We start from the raw sequence: 13,470 nt of genomic DNA on the forward strand, positions 1-13,470 counted from the left end.
TCTAAATGGTTTAGACCTAAGGTCGCTGCTATATGGAAGAACACAAGGACCTTGATTCCATAAAGTTGAAGAGCTTAATTGTAGGTTCTCTTCAAAACCTATAAGAACACTTTGCCTCAACATGAGAAGAGCAAGTCCATTGCTCTAAAAACTGTTAAGGAAGAGGTCGATTACTCCTCCAATGAGGAAGCATTGAATGAAGAGGACCTTGCGATATTTGTTAAGAGATTCATAAAAATTTTGAAACCTGAAAATGAAAACTGCCTATAATAATCTTTTTGAGAAATTCACCAAAGTAAAAAAGTTGAACAAAAAGACCTTAAAGAAATTCAATGAGATTGAACTTGAAAAATTGGATGATTCTTATATTGTGTGTCATACTTTGAAGTCTGAGAATGCAATATTGTTGATTGCTAAAGTGAAATCTCTAAAGAATGAATTGAAATAATCCAAAGATTATCTCAAAAAATTCTCCAGTGATAAGCTTGATAAAATGTTGCATGATCTAGAACGTTCTTTTGATAGATATGGTTTGAGATTTGATAAATTTGTTGCGTCTTTCGTTAAGGAACATGAAGTAATTGAAGCACAACAAGCGAGAGTGCACTCGAGCGCATCCTCTAGTGCGCTCGAGCACCCGAGTAACGGCTAGTTTTCCATCATGAGTGCGCTCGAGCGCATTGCACTCCTACACAGACTCTGTTTCTGTTACAGAGATTGTATTCAATCTCTTCTATCAAGTTTGGTTGCATTGAACTGAAGCAGTTTAGATATATATCTTATATTTGTTTATATTAAAGCTTTCTAATTGTATTAATTCTCCTAGTTCTAGTTGTATTAGTTCTCCTCCTATTTGTTTTCAATTGTAACTCTTTACCTATATATACAATGAGAACAAAGTTGAGACTTTATTCCGCTAAAAACAAGTAGACTTTATTCCGCCAAAAGCAAGTTTTTTTGCTTTCTTTCATCTTCTTCTAATGTTGCTTCTTTTTCTAAGACCATGTTTGTTAAATCTAAGATAGAAGAAGTTAAGACTGATGTAACCTATTTGGATAAGGTCAAAAGTGTTTTGTTTGAATGAATGTGATGGTTGATGTTGTTGGAATCTTTACATTCGGCTCAGATCATTTTTATTTTGTTTTCCACTATATTATTACTTTGATAAGTTAGTGTTTGAGGTAGTAAATCTAACTAATTACCAGTTAATTAGTATAAAAGAATTACGAGCAACAATCTAAATTAATTAATTTTGGGGGTATTACAACCAGAGTCAATCCACCATGTGTTATGAGCTACATTTACCAAATTTGGTTCATAACAAACTAAAGAAAGAAACATACCTTTCTTCTCAAGCCATCTTTTATATTTTAGGCCGATCTTCTTAGAATGTCTCATTTTCTTGCAGAAGAAGCACTTGAGGTAAAAAGTGTGATGCAAATTGAAAATAAAAGTGTGGGGAGTAAACCTACAAAATAATAATTATGTACTTACAATTAATACTCATGCTATAAATCACACTAAACCTTATCTAATTTACTAACCCATATTAGTAAATTTAGAGAGTAAATCAATACATACAACATTACCATGATTTACTTATCTTTATGATGAAACTAATGGAATGTAGCATGATGAGAAAGATGAATTCAAGACCTTTTGGCAACAAGATTTCAACTTAGCCATCACTAAGCTAGTCCATTTTATAATTCGATGCAAATGTTCAATGTCATGGAAATAATGGTAAATATAAGGCCCTTTCCTGATCAACTATATGCTTTCCATACATAAGATGTTTTGGCTTGTCATTATGTATAAATTATCCTTTATTATGACATATAAACAATTATAAAGAATTTTCTTTTCTTTTTTAACAACAAAATGGGAAGATGGAAAATATGAGGAAAAGTAAATTTTACTTCAATAATTCTGCCCCTTTAACTTCAATAAGCATTAAAATTGAAAAAAAAAATAGTGTGGGGGGGGGGGGGGGGGGGGGAGGTTGGTGTTTCAACAGAGAAAATGGGTTGGGTTTTGGTAAAGGCTCAGCGAACGGGTTTGATTGGCTCCAAAAGCCCAACAGCTACATGATGAACGGCTTCTACGAGAGCATCCAAAATCTTATCGAACTCTAGGCGCTCTTTTCTCGCTCACGAAGCTTGTAGAATCTTTACTGCGGCAGCGGCACTGCGTGTATCTGGTGCGCGCACCGTTTCATTCCCTTTGAATTAGCATACTGCTTATGTAATCTCTCTCTCTCTCTCTTGACTGCATCAGTATTGTTCACATAATGCACATGAATTGTTTGTGAAAATGCGCAGCCAGATGAGGAGGCTTGTGTTTGGTTTGTACTTTGTGATCATGCCCCATGAATTTTAATTTAATGTGTGTTAAGCTAGCTGGGTTGGTGAGGACTGGTCTAGGTCCCCTTTTTGCTTTGCTATTTCCTGCGTTCATAGCTCTTTTAGATTGCCATCAAAGATGTTTAGATATCAATGGTCTTTTGTACATTTTATAAGACCATCCCACTTCATACCCTTTTTGGGTTAGATAACAAAACGAAAAGAGAAAAGGAATGGGTGGGTGGGTGGTAAATGTCTTCGTTTTCTTTGCTTAAGGTTTGGTTTGAATTCTGCTAGTGCTACATTCATGTTATGGTAGAGGCGTAGAGCGGTACTTAGATATATGGGTTCAGCAGTATTAGCCTTCTCAAGTTATCTTCCCGACTCCTGAGGCCTTGGAGAGAGAGTGGCATTACCCTCTTCTACCTTTTTGGGGAAAAAAGAAAAAACAATAGCCTAGTAATACCGAGTAGGTAATGTAAAACCTCAGCTGGAGTTCAGAGGTTAGCTATTCCAAACTCCTTCAGTGTTAACTACAGCAAAAAAAAACCTGCTAAAAGAGAAGCCAAATGAAATCCTCAAAGGGTAATTCTCAGGATGGAGTGGGGTTGTGGGGGTGTGATTTAGTTGAAAAAAAAAAAAAAACACTTTTCACTCCCAAATTACCAACCCTCTGGCTAGACCATCAAACTTTAAAATGCGATACTTGATCCTTTTCAACTACCACCCCATTACAAGTTACACCCTTTATTAGCATTTGGTGTTAAAGGAGACGGAAAAATGTTGCAATTGCGCCACATGTGAATTTTTTAACTTGAACTTTCGAAAATGCACCTAAAAAAATTGAAGGGGTACGTGGTCGAACCTCCCCCCTCATGACTGAAGAGCGGTTCGGCCACCCCTGCAATTTTTTTTTTAATAATTTTTAGGGACATTTGGGGAATTAAAAAAAAAAAAAAAAAAAAAAAGAAAAGTCACGTGTGGCGTGCTTGAGGAATGTTTCGTCCATTTTAACACCAAATGTTAGCAAATGGTGTGATTTGTAACCGAGTGATAACTGAAGTGGATAATTGTCACATTTTAAAGTCCGATGGTTTAAGTGCCAAAGGGGTGGTACTTTAGGGGAGGAAAGTGTATTTTTCCAAAAACAAAAATTGAAAGATTGACTGGATTAACTAATGTGTATGTATATGTTGCTCAAAACGAGGATTTAGATAGAAACAATCCTGTTGGGAGGAAAGAGTATTATTATTTGTATGCTGGATGGTGTCTGCAAGATCAAAATTCTAATTTGAGTGTGATGGCTGAATATGAAATGGCATGACGTGAATGCCAAAATATATATATATATATATTGGTGTCTCTCTTTCTGTTTTTCTCTTCTTTTGTGCAATGAGAAAAAAGAAAATTAAAGAAAAAGAAAGTCTTTAATATTTGAGATGGATTGCCATCAACAGGATTCTTTATGCTAAAGGTATGGGCTTCGTTACTCATCCTTTGATGGTTCACATTCTTAGCACCTTGTAGAGAAAAGCCCTTGATTGAAGTAGAAACTTGTCAGCTGAAAATTCATAATGCTCACACGTTTAAAAATGTCCAAATTACGAAAATTAAACCTAAAGCCTATTAAAGTGAAGAAAATAAAAAATATATATATAACTGACATGATAATAAACTATCCAGCTTTGGGCAATTTCCTGATCAAATATGGGACTCCAATTGAGCTACATTCAGTTGTGTATAACTATCTAATTAGACAGCCTAGATATATAGTGTTGAGCTGTCCCTGCTACATAAGCTGACAATCCCAGCCAACTTTAAAAATAAAAGTAAATGATTCACGCGGGATGAGGCAACCATTTTTGGTGACTTCAGTTGGTGATCAAGGAGCAATTTGTTGTGAGGTTTTGCTAAAATTTCAGTATGTTGTCCCCATCTAGCTTCATTTTGGCTGTTGTAGATTGTTGAAATCCTTCTCTGTTTGTTTGGTTGCTAACACACCCTTGGTGAGATACTTTCTAGTTGTTGTTAAGACCATCTCAGGATGGACGGATGGTTGTAGCAAGCCAAGAATGATATGTTCTCGATGCTTTGGAAGTCTCTGGAAATTCTTCAACAGATGATTGGCATGAACCCATTATTTCAAATAGTGGAGGGTTTGATTGGACTAAGTCTCATGGTTTTTCCCTGCTCATTGGAGGTTTTCCATGTAAAGTATTTGGTGTCTTGCTTTGTGCTTTTCTTGATATTTATTATTATTGTTATATTTTCAGGTTGTGATTTGGTGTGTTGAATCGTTATTGCCTATTTAGTTCATACAAAGAGGGGTCAAAAATGTTGTTGTGTTACTAATTAGTGTTCACCCTAACATTTAGTTCTCTGTTTATTTTATGCATAAAATCCTTTCCATTGTTAATGTGTCATTCCTTTGATGCTTACTGCATATAGGCCAGGAAGTTCTTAAATTAATTTCCTATGTTTTGGAGGAGAATCTTTAGCAATTCTTGTTTATAAAGTTTGGTCCTTCTCAATATTCCCAGAGTTCATAAATTCATGGATCGATGGTGTGGAGTTTTAAAGGTTCCATTGTGCTCTGACAGCAGCAAGTATTATAGAGTTGCAGCATCTCTGTGCCTTTCACGCACTTCCAGAACGTTAGCCGTAAGTTCTGTTCATTCAACTCCTGTAAAGCACTAGTGCACATTGTTTGCTGTTCATTACTCGGAGAAAATTATGGAAGCCTTGTGTGTCCCTCTTCAATTAAATTCACCTGATATATTTAGTTTTGTATCCAAGGCTCCTCCTTCCTCCAAGCAATGGGGAGTGACTATTAAATTGCTACAAAGACTCTCTTTCTCATGTTTATGAACATATCAATCTTTCTTCAGAAAGACCATCTTATCTTGTTCTTAAACCCTATATTCTGAATCACTCTTTTACAATTATTCTTATTTTCACTTTGTGTTGGAGGCAGGTGCCTTCTGCAAATGCAGTCTTTTTCAATGGAGATTGTGTTGAAGGGACTGGGAATCCAGTGATTGAGAGGCTGTCGGATCTACAGAAAATAGCTGGAATTCTGGTTCAAAAATTTGGAGGTTCTATCAACGCATGGGTCATTGAGGCTTCTGTTTTTAATGGGCCTTTTGCTGTCTATGAAGATTTTATTCCATCTGTGAATCAACGGGGAGAGCCAAAATCATATAGCCCACTTGGATTCCCAGCTTCTAGGTCGACTGTCACACTTTTGTCAAATTGCCTTAAAGAGGTATGTTTGGTAGCAAATTTGTCCTGTCATGGCTTTTATTTTCTATTTTGTTTTGAAAGATCACGTTGTTTCACATTATTTATGGAAAGTGTCGAGCATAACATTGTCATGCTTTTTGTCAATAATTATGTTTGATAACCATTTCTGTATGCATACACGCAATCTTGAAGTTCAGAAGAGAAATGATAAATTTGGCCTATATCATTGCAAACATATTTTATATCTTGAAGTTATGTGTAGCCTGTTTTGTAGATTGTTGCTGGCTGATATTAAATAAGGATTTTACCTTGAAAATCTAGGTTGACACAAAAGAAATAATTAAGGCCTTCAAAACATTTCCAAGTACTTTCTCCTATGCACCAAATGAAGCATTATTGATAAATGAATGAATGCTGCATTGGAGTTTCTTTTACAGCTCAAGAATGTATATTGGGTATCTGTAGAAAGAAGAAAATGTCAATCTGTTTTAACAATTAGATTTTTTGTGATTCTTGTGTCATATACGTTTAGGAAAGGACATAATAACATAAAGATATTATGTAAAGAAGCCAGCAGGTATACTTTTAAAAGGATAGAACGTGTCTGATTTTTATGAGAATGGCAAAATAATGCAAGAGGTTTCTTTGCTGAAAGTATTTTCTTATTGAATTTGGTGTTAAGCATTCACAAGAAGTGTGAATGATTTCTTTAATTATTCCACTGAACTTGAGAAGGGCAGCACATTCTTGCTCTGTATTACTCTGGAGAATGTTCTGAGTCTGTTTAACATTTCCCTTACTGTTTTTCAATAATTGTTAAACATTTTTAAAACTCCTAATCATTCCTTAACATTTAATGGTTTCCATCATCTTCCTTTTTTTCCAAGGCAGGTAAAGAAAGCAATTTCAAGGAAACAGGAAGAACAACAGCCAGCCAGTGCATCTGCATCATGTCTCTCTCAACCCAAAACATTCATCCTTGGATTTAGCAAGGGCGGCACTGTAATTAATCAGCTAGTTACTGAGCTTAGCTTCTCAGATGTCAGACTCACTGGAAATGCACCCTGCACTGAAGAACAGTCGAGAAGTGGTCAGCATTCCAGTTTTTCAGAAGAGAGTAAAATCATACCTAATACAGAGGAAAGCCTTTTAAACAGCATCACTGAGATCCATTACTTGGATGTTGGTTTAAATTCTTCTGGTGCATATCTAACAGACCATGAAGCGATTGAGAGAATCTCCAACCGCCTCATACAAAGAGCTGAGGGAATTCGATTTATTGTTCATGGAACTCCTAGGCAATGGTGTGACAGTAGGCGAGTCTGGATTCGCAACGAAAAGGACCAATTAGTTCATATGCTTGAATCCCAAGCTCAGAGGAGTGGAGGAAAATTAGAGGTCTGTGAAAAGTTTTATTTTTCTGATAGGCCTCCTGGTATGCAGATGCATTTTGAAATCATTGAAAAGTTTGATGTGAGTTAAGTTCTATGAGTCTGATGCCAATGGAGTTCAAAACTCTCCAGAGAGCTCTAGTCTCTCTTGTCCCCTATGGTGCTGCCGCTCCTCCTCCTTCCTCTCCTACCCTTCTCTCTTCCTTTTTTAGTCTTTTTTCTTATTCTTTTTTCCCTCGTTTTCTCTGCAACATGAAGGCCAAATCTGCGGCGTTTCCTCTCTCCACCCATGCGCCACTCATCCTCCATCTTTGGCCTCTTCCGCCCAACGACGATCTCCGTTGGTGGTACCGTCTTTTTGTCCTTAGATTCTAAGATCCAGTTGCAGACTAAGAAGCAATATCCCTTGTATCTTCATTGCAGGTACTTTTTTTGGATACCATAGTGGTGCTTTGCTCAAGCAGCTTGATTCATCCAGTTACAGTGCTCTTTCTCCTGCTGCGGCTTCAAAGCTCAAGTGTTGCTATAGTCGGTGTTTTAATAGGCTAATCTTCCTTTGGTTTGTTGCTTCAAACCGCCATTCATGGCGGCTTGGTTCTTGGCCAAGATGCCAAGCTTCAAATGGGTCAGGCTAATCGTTTAACCCATTCTCAATTTGTATTGGAGTATTTGTTGTGTTGCTCTACTTTCTTTCACGTTGTGTAACTTGCTGTAATTTTCCCCTTCCCCATCTCCCTTTGTAAATGCCAAAAAAAGCCAAAAACAGAGTGTTTTAACGGCAAGTGGAGCATCCACGAACATCTTGTATAGGGTAAATCGAAAGTTTGAAACCTCACTTGTATGGGTACCTTTGTCTCCCCTCCTTGTAACCCAAACATGGGAGAAGCTTCAGCAGCTCTATTAGCCATCTTCAGTGCTCATTACCTTAAAATTATCAAGGTCATTCTCAATGCTCTAAAATTCAAGCGAGAGAAATAAGGACGATTTTTTTTTGTTTTTTTTTTTTATGAAAATAATATTCACTTATGATTAAAATGACACGAAAAGAATATTAAAAAGCATTTAACAATTTCTTTTGTAAAAACCATTTAGGTACACTAAATAGCATTTCTCATAGCATTTCTGATTTCTCTTTGGCATAACGAAGCAAAATATCCAAAAATGGTTAATTTCCATTAATCACTGAGCTCCTAGGAACGACACCGTTAGCTTCCCACTCTTCTTCTCCGCTACCTCTTCTTCTCTTTCATGTTTTTCTATGAAAAAAAAAAAGTAGAGCAAAATATACAACAAAGTCCTCCATTTTCTTTAATTTTCCAAAACATGTACTTAGCCGCCGCTGTCCAGAGCCATCGGTAACGCCTCCCCTTGGTCATCTCCGGCGAAACGAAGTTTCCGGCCGAAACCCACATATCAGACCGGATTTTGGAGACCAATAGCTTGGTCTGTATTCTCTGTCCCTAAACTAGCTCTCATCCACCCAAAGGTCCGATAGACTCAGACTCTGCTCCCTCTTCTTCTCTTTCACTTCCACATCCCAAGGTAACGCTTTCTCTATTGTAACATTTGGGTTTAAGCATTTTCACCCAAAGCCTTAACCTTTCAATGGCACTTTCCGCAATCTCTAAATTCCTCTCATTCTCACATCGCCTCAAAACCCCAAAATATTCGACCCTAAATTCCCCCACTTCTTCCTCTGCGGAGAAATACTACAATCACCTGCGGAGAAACGGTGCCCAAAACATAGAGAAAACGCTGGCCACAGTTAAGGCCAAATTGGACTCCAAATGTATCACTGAAGTCTTACATAGATGCCACCCAAATCAATCCCAAATGGGTATTAGGTTTTTCATTTGGGCTGGCACTCAATCCAGTCATAGGCATAGCCCATTCATGTATGGCAAAGCTTGTGAGTTGTTTGACATTAAAGGAAACCCGAGTTTTCTTGTTGATGTTATTGAGGGTTATAGGGTTCAAGGGTCTGTGGTAAATGCCAAGGTATTTAAGGTGGTTTTGAACCTGTGTAGGGAAGCTAAGCTTGCTAGTGAGGCTTTGTGGGTGTTGAGGAAAATGAAGGAATTTGCTTTGCAGCCTGACACTACGGCGTATAATGTGGTTATAAGGTTATTTTGTGGAAAGGGTGATATGGATATGGCAGAGGAGTTGATGAATGAGATGGGATTGAGTGATCTTTATCCTGATATGATCACGTACGTTGCAATGATTAGAGGGTTTTGTAATGTGGGTAGATTAGAGGATGCTTGTGGATTGGTTGAGGTTATGAGGGGGCATGGGTGTTTGCCTAATGCTGTGGTGTATTCTGCTCTTCTCGATGGGGCTTGTCAGTGTGGGAATATGGAGAGGGCATTGGAGTTGTTGGGTGAGATGGAGAAAGAAGGCGGGGCTTGTAGTCCGAATGTTATTACATATACATCTGTGATTCAGTGTTTTTGTAAGAAAGGTCAAGCAATGAAGGCATTGGAGTTTTTGGATAGGATGAAAGCTTTCGGATGTTCTCCAAATCGCGTTACAGTTAGTAGTTTGATAAAAGGTCTTTGTGTAGAGGGGCATGTAGAAGAGGTTTATAAGGTGATTGATAAAGTTGTTGCGGGAGGCAGTGTTTCATATGGTGATTGCTATAGTTCTCTAACACTGTCTTTTGTCAAACTTAAAAAACTCGAGGAGGCTGAGAAGATCTTTAGGATGATGCTTGCCAGTGGGGTCAAACCCGATAGTTTGGCATGTAGCATTTTGATAAGGGAGCTTTGTTTGGAGGGGCGGGTGTTAGATGGATTTATGCTATGTGACGAAATTGAGAAAATGGATTTTTTGTCTTCCATTGATTCTGATCTTTATTCTATTCTTTTAGTTGGGCTTTGTCAACAAAGCCATTCGGTGGAGGCTGCAAGGCTTGCAAGGTTAATGCTCAAGAAAGGAATTCGATTGAAAGCTTCTGATTTTGACAGTATAGTTGAACACGTGGAGAAATTTGAAGATGAGGAGTTAGTTAAGCACTTGAATAAGGTTGGAAAATAACATTGATAAAAGAAAGTATGTCTGTCTTGGGGGGATCTTATTTGATGATTTGAGAAGGTATGTATGGTAGCTAATTTTTCGTTTCATAACTTTTTTTTCTATTTTGTTTGGAAAGATCACGTTGTTTCACATTATTTATGGATAGTGTCAAGCATAACATTATCATGTTTTTGGCAATAATTATGTTTGAGAACCATTTCTGTGTGCATGCGCTCAATCTTGAAGTTTGGAAGAGAAATGAAGAATTTGGCCTTTATCATTGCAAACATATTATTTATATCTTGGAAGTTATGTGTAGCCTGTTTTATAGATTGTGGCTGGCTATATTAAATAATGATTTTACCTTCTTAAAAATCTAATGAAATTTTAGTAGAAAAAGTACATACACACTAGGTTGACATGAAAGAAATAATTAAGGCCTTCAAAACCATTTCCAGGAACTTTCTCCTATGCACCAAATGAAGCATTATTGATAAATGAATGAATGCTGCATTGGAGTCTCTTTTTACAGCTCAAGAATGCTGCATTGGGTATGTGTAGAAAGAAGAAAATGTCACTCTGTTTTAACAATTAGATTTTTTGTTATTCTTGTGTCATATACGTTTATGAAAGGACATAATAACATCAAGATTTTCTGTGAAGAAGCCAGCAGGTATACTTTTGAAAAGATAGAGCTTGTGTGATTTTTATCATAGATATTTAGAGGATGGCAAAATAATGTAAGAGGTTTCTTTACAGAAAGTATTTTCTAGGCACTAATCAAATTCATAAATGTTGTGTTCTTATTAACTATGGTTATTAAGCATTCACAAGAAGTGTGAAGGATTTCTTTAATTATTCCACTGAACTTGAGAATGGGAGCATATTCTGGTTCACTATTACTCTGGAGTATCTTCCGAGTCTGTTTAACATTTCCCTTACTGTTTTTCAATGATTGTTAAACATTTTTAAAACTCCTACTCATTCCTAACATTTAATGGTTTCCATCATTTTTTTTCCAAGGCAGGTAAAGAATGCAATTTCTAGTAGACAGGAAGAACAACAGCCAGCCAGTGCATCTGCATCATGTCTATCTCAACCCAAAACATTCATGGCCCCTCACACGGGTTGGGTAAAATTCAGGCTTTCGACTATGGGTATAGTCCTAAGAAATTGTTTGCACTCAAGAGAGGTCGAACCTTTGGCCTGATGCTTCATGAGGTATGAAGGTCAAATGACTTACCACTTGAGCCAAGCCCTTTAAACAGCTTCTCTGAGCCAAACCCTTTAAATCAGACCTAATACAAAAGAAAGCCTTTTAAACAGCATCTCTGAGATCCATTACTTGGATGTTGGTTTGAATTCTTCTGGTGCATATCTAACTGACCATGATGTGATTCAGAGAGTCTCCTACAGCCTCATACAAGGAGCTGAATCTGGGCTCGCACTGAAAAGGACCAATTAGTTCATTTGCTTGAATCCCAATCTCAGAGTGGAGGGAATTAGATGTCTGTTAGAAATTTTATTTTTCTGATATGCAAATGCATTTTGAAATCATTGAAAAGTTTGATGTCAGTTAAGTGCTTTGAGTCTGGTGTCAATGGCAATTTCATGCTTATGTGACAGAAAGTATATAAAAGCAAAAATGTAGAATTTGTATGCCTAGTAGCCTCTTCTTTTATTGATTGGATAGCAATACTGATAGTGTAGATATGGATGAGTTCCCATCTTTCAAATCTCCAGCATGCATAAGATTAAGTGTGTTTTATTTTATTTTAATAGGTATGAAACGTTCATCATAAATATTAATCTTTTCCCTTTTGGTGTACCTGTTATTTTAGTTTCTGTTCTTCTTTAATTTACAACAGATATTTGAAATCACTAAAGGTATTTTGGGATTTAATTTGGATTTTGAAAAATTCAATGTATTTATACCTAGTATTAGATGAATTCATGGATTCTAGTTTTTCATATAAAGGTGTTTGTGCTGGTGTTAAAGTTAAATTTTGGGACAAAGCTTATTAATTTAATGAGTTAAAACCTAAAGAAAGAACTTTATTCATATGTATTATTTTGGAGAAATGTTATATTTTTATCTCAATTTAGTGATATGATAATGTCAATTAACCATTAGATTAACTCTTATTTTTTTTAAAAAAAAAATGATAGTTGATTGGCAATGCCATATTAACAAAGTGGCTAACAATTTTTTAAGTAGCTGGCATAGGAAGGCATTTAAAATATGCCACATCAGTCGATATGAAAATGTGTGGAAAATGATTCTCTCTATTTCAAATGAAAATAGAGAGTATCCAGTTAGTGTATTTTAGATATGTAAAATTGTCTAAAAAATTAAAATGACAATTTTATCCTTTCAAAAAACACTAATTGGATACTTTCCATTTCAAATGAAATGGAGAAGATCCTATTTTGAAATGTGTAATAAATAGGTATAAAGAGTATCATTACTCTTGTTCAAAAGTCCGCATCTCCAACAACTTTAATTAAAGCCCTTTGGAGTGATTTTGTTTTATTTTTGTGTAATGTTACTTTTCATACTCATATCATACTAACTGACGTAATATGTTTTAAGTAACTAATATGAGAAGGCTAAGAAACACATTACGTAAACCGATGTGATATATGTGTGATAAATAAGTATAAATAGTAGCTAGAAACTACATTTTTATATTGCAACTATTTCACAATGTTAATATGGCAATCGTAAATGACATTTGGATAAGTTTTTGTTAAAAGAAATTATTGAAGAGTTGGTTGGGACTATCACATAAGTATTGTAGGATAATTGTGGGACAAAAATGTGGTTTTTAGCATTATCTTATTATTATATGCACGTGACCTGGATGAGAGTTTCATTTATTACTCACAATTATCGGTCATGACATGTGTGAGTGTAATTGCAATATTACTCATTGAGTAGTGCTACTCTTTACACTTATTTATCACACTTATTTTGTGTTTTAAGTGACTTCGTATGTTAAATCAAACCATACCAAAAAAAAAAAAAAAAAAAGCTTATAACATGTCACATAAGCCAATACAAAAATAAGTGCGAAAAGCAATATTATTCTTATTCATTGATAGTGACGGAACTAGATACATATCAAGAGTAGTCATGGCTTCCCTTTGTTTTCAAATTTTCTTTTAATTTTTTTATTAAGTTAAATATGCGTATTTTTAGGCTTAACAATTAAGATTAGTCTTTGTGGAAAATTAAATTTTACCCCTCATTCGTATTTTGGTTCCTCCAAATGAAAAATTTTGGTTTGGTCATTCTCGTCAATATTAGACAACATTGGCATTGACACTCAAAAGTCCAACACAAATTGAATGTTACATGCTTGACTTGTGAAGCCTTTTCAATAATAATCCATTACTTATACACATATATATACTAATAATTTGTTGCAGCATTTATGGTATGAAATATAAATTTTGTTACGCTATATTATTCTTTT

At 35.8% G+C, this 13,470-nt stretch overlaps 2 protein-coding genes across 4 annotated transcripts; both read left to right on the forward strand.

The window, feature by feature from the left end:
- Nucleotides 1–2,119: 2,119 nt before the first annotated feature.
- On the forward strand, nucleotides 2,120–7,949 carry LOC132185611 (uncharacterized). Of its 2 annotated transcripts, XM_059599372.2 has the most exons (5): nucleotides 2,120–2,244; nucleotides 4,883–5,003; nucleotides 5,317–5,607; nucleotides 6,477–6,983; nucleotides 7,400–7,949. In XM_059599372.2, the coding sequence occupies exons 2-5, from the start codon at nucleotides 4,896–4,898 to the stop codon at nucleotides 7,523–7,525; spliced, it is 1,032 nt and encodes a 343-aa protein (XP_059455355.2). In that variant the 5' UTR covers nucleotides 2,120–2,244; nucleotides 4,883–4,895; the 3' UTR covers nucleotides 7,526–7,949. The 2 variants fall into 2 exon arrangements, with proteins under 2 accessions (XP_059455355.2, XP_059455363.2); XM_059599380.2 differs by having other exon boundaries at nucleotides 6,477–7,493.
- Nucleotides 7,950–8,259: 310 nt separating this feature from the next.
- Nucleotides 8,260–11,107, forward strand: LOC132185595 (Tetratricopeptide repeat (TPR)-like superfamily protein). Of its 2 annotated transcripts, none has more exons than XM_059599353.2 (2): nucleotides 8,260–10,069; nucleotides 11,019–11,107. In XM_059599353.2, the coding sequence occupies exon 1, from the start codon at nucleotides 8,582–8,584 to the stop codon at nucleotides 10,010–10,012; it is 1,431 nt and encodes a 476-aa protein (XP_059455336.2). In that variant the 5' UTR covers nucleotides 8,260–8,581; the 3' UTR covers nucleotides 10,013–10,069; nucleotides 11,019–11,107. The 2 variants fall into 2 exon arrangements, with proteins under 2 accessions (XP_059455336.2, XP_059455344.2); XM_059599361.2 differs by having other exon boundaries at nucleotides 11,015–11,091.
- The last annotated feature ends 2,363 nt before the right edge of the window (nucleotides 11,108–13,470 follow it).

The sequence above is a fragment of the Corylus avellana genome, chromosome 2, assembly GCF_965113065.1.
Source record: "Corylus avellana chromosome 2, dhCorAvel1.hap1.2, whole genome shotgun sequence".
In the NCBI taxonomy this organism is placed as follows: Eukaryota; Viridiplantae; Streptophyta; class Magnoliopsida; order Fagales; family Betulaceae; genus Corylus; species Corylus avellana.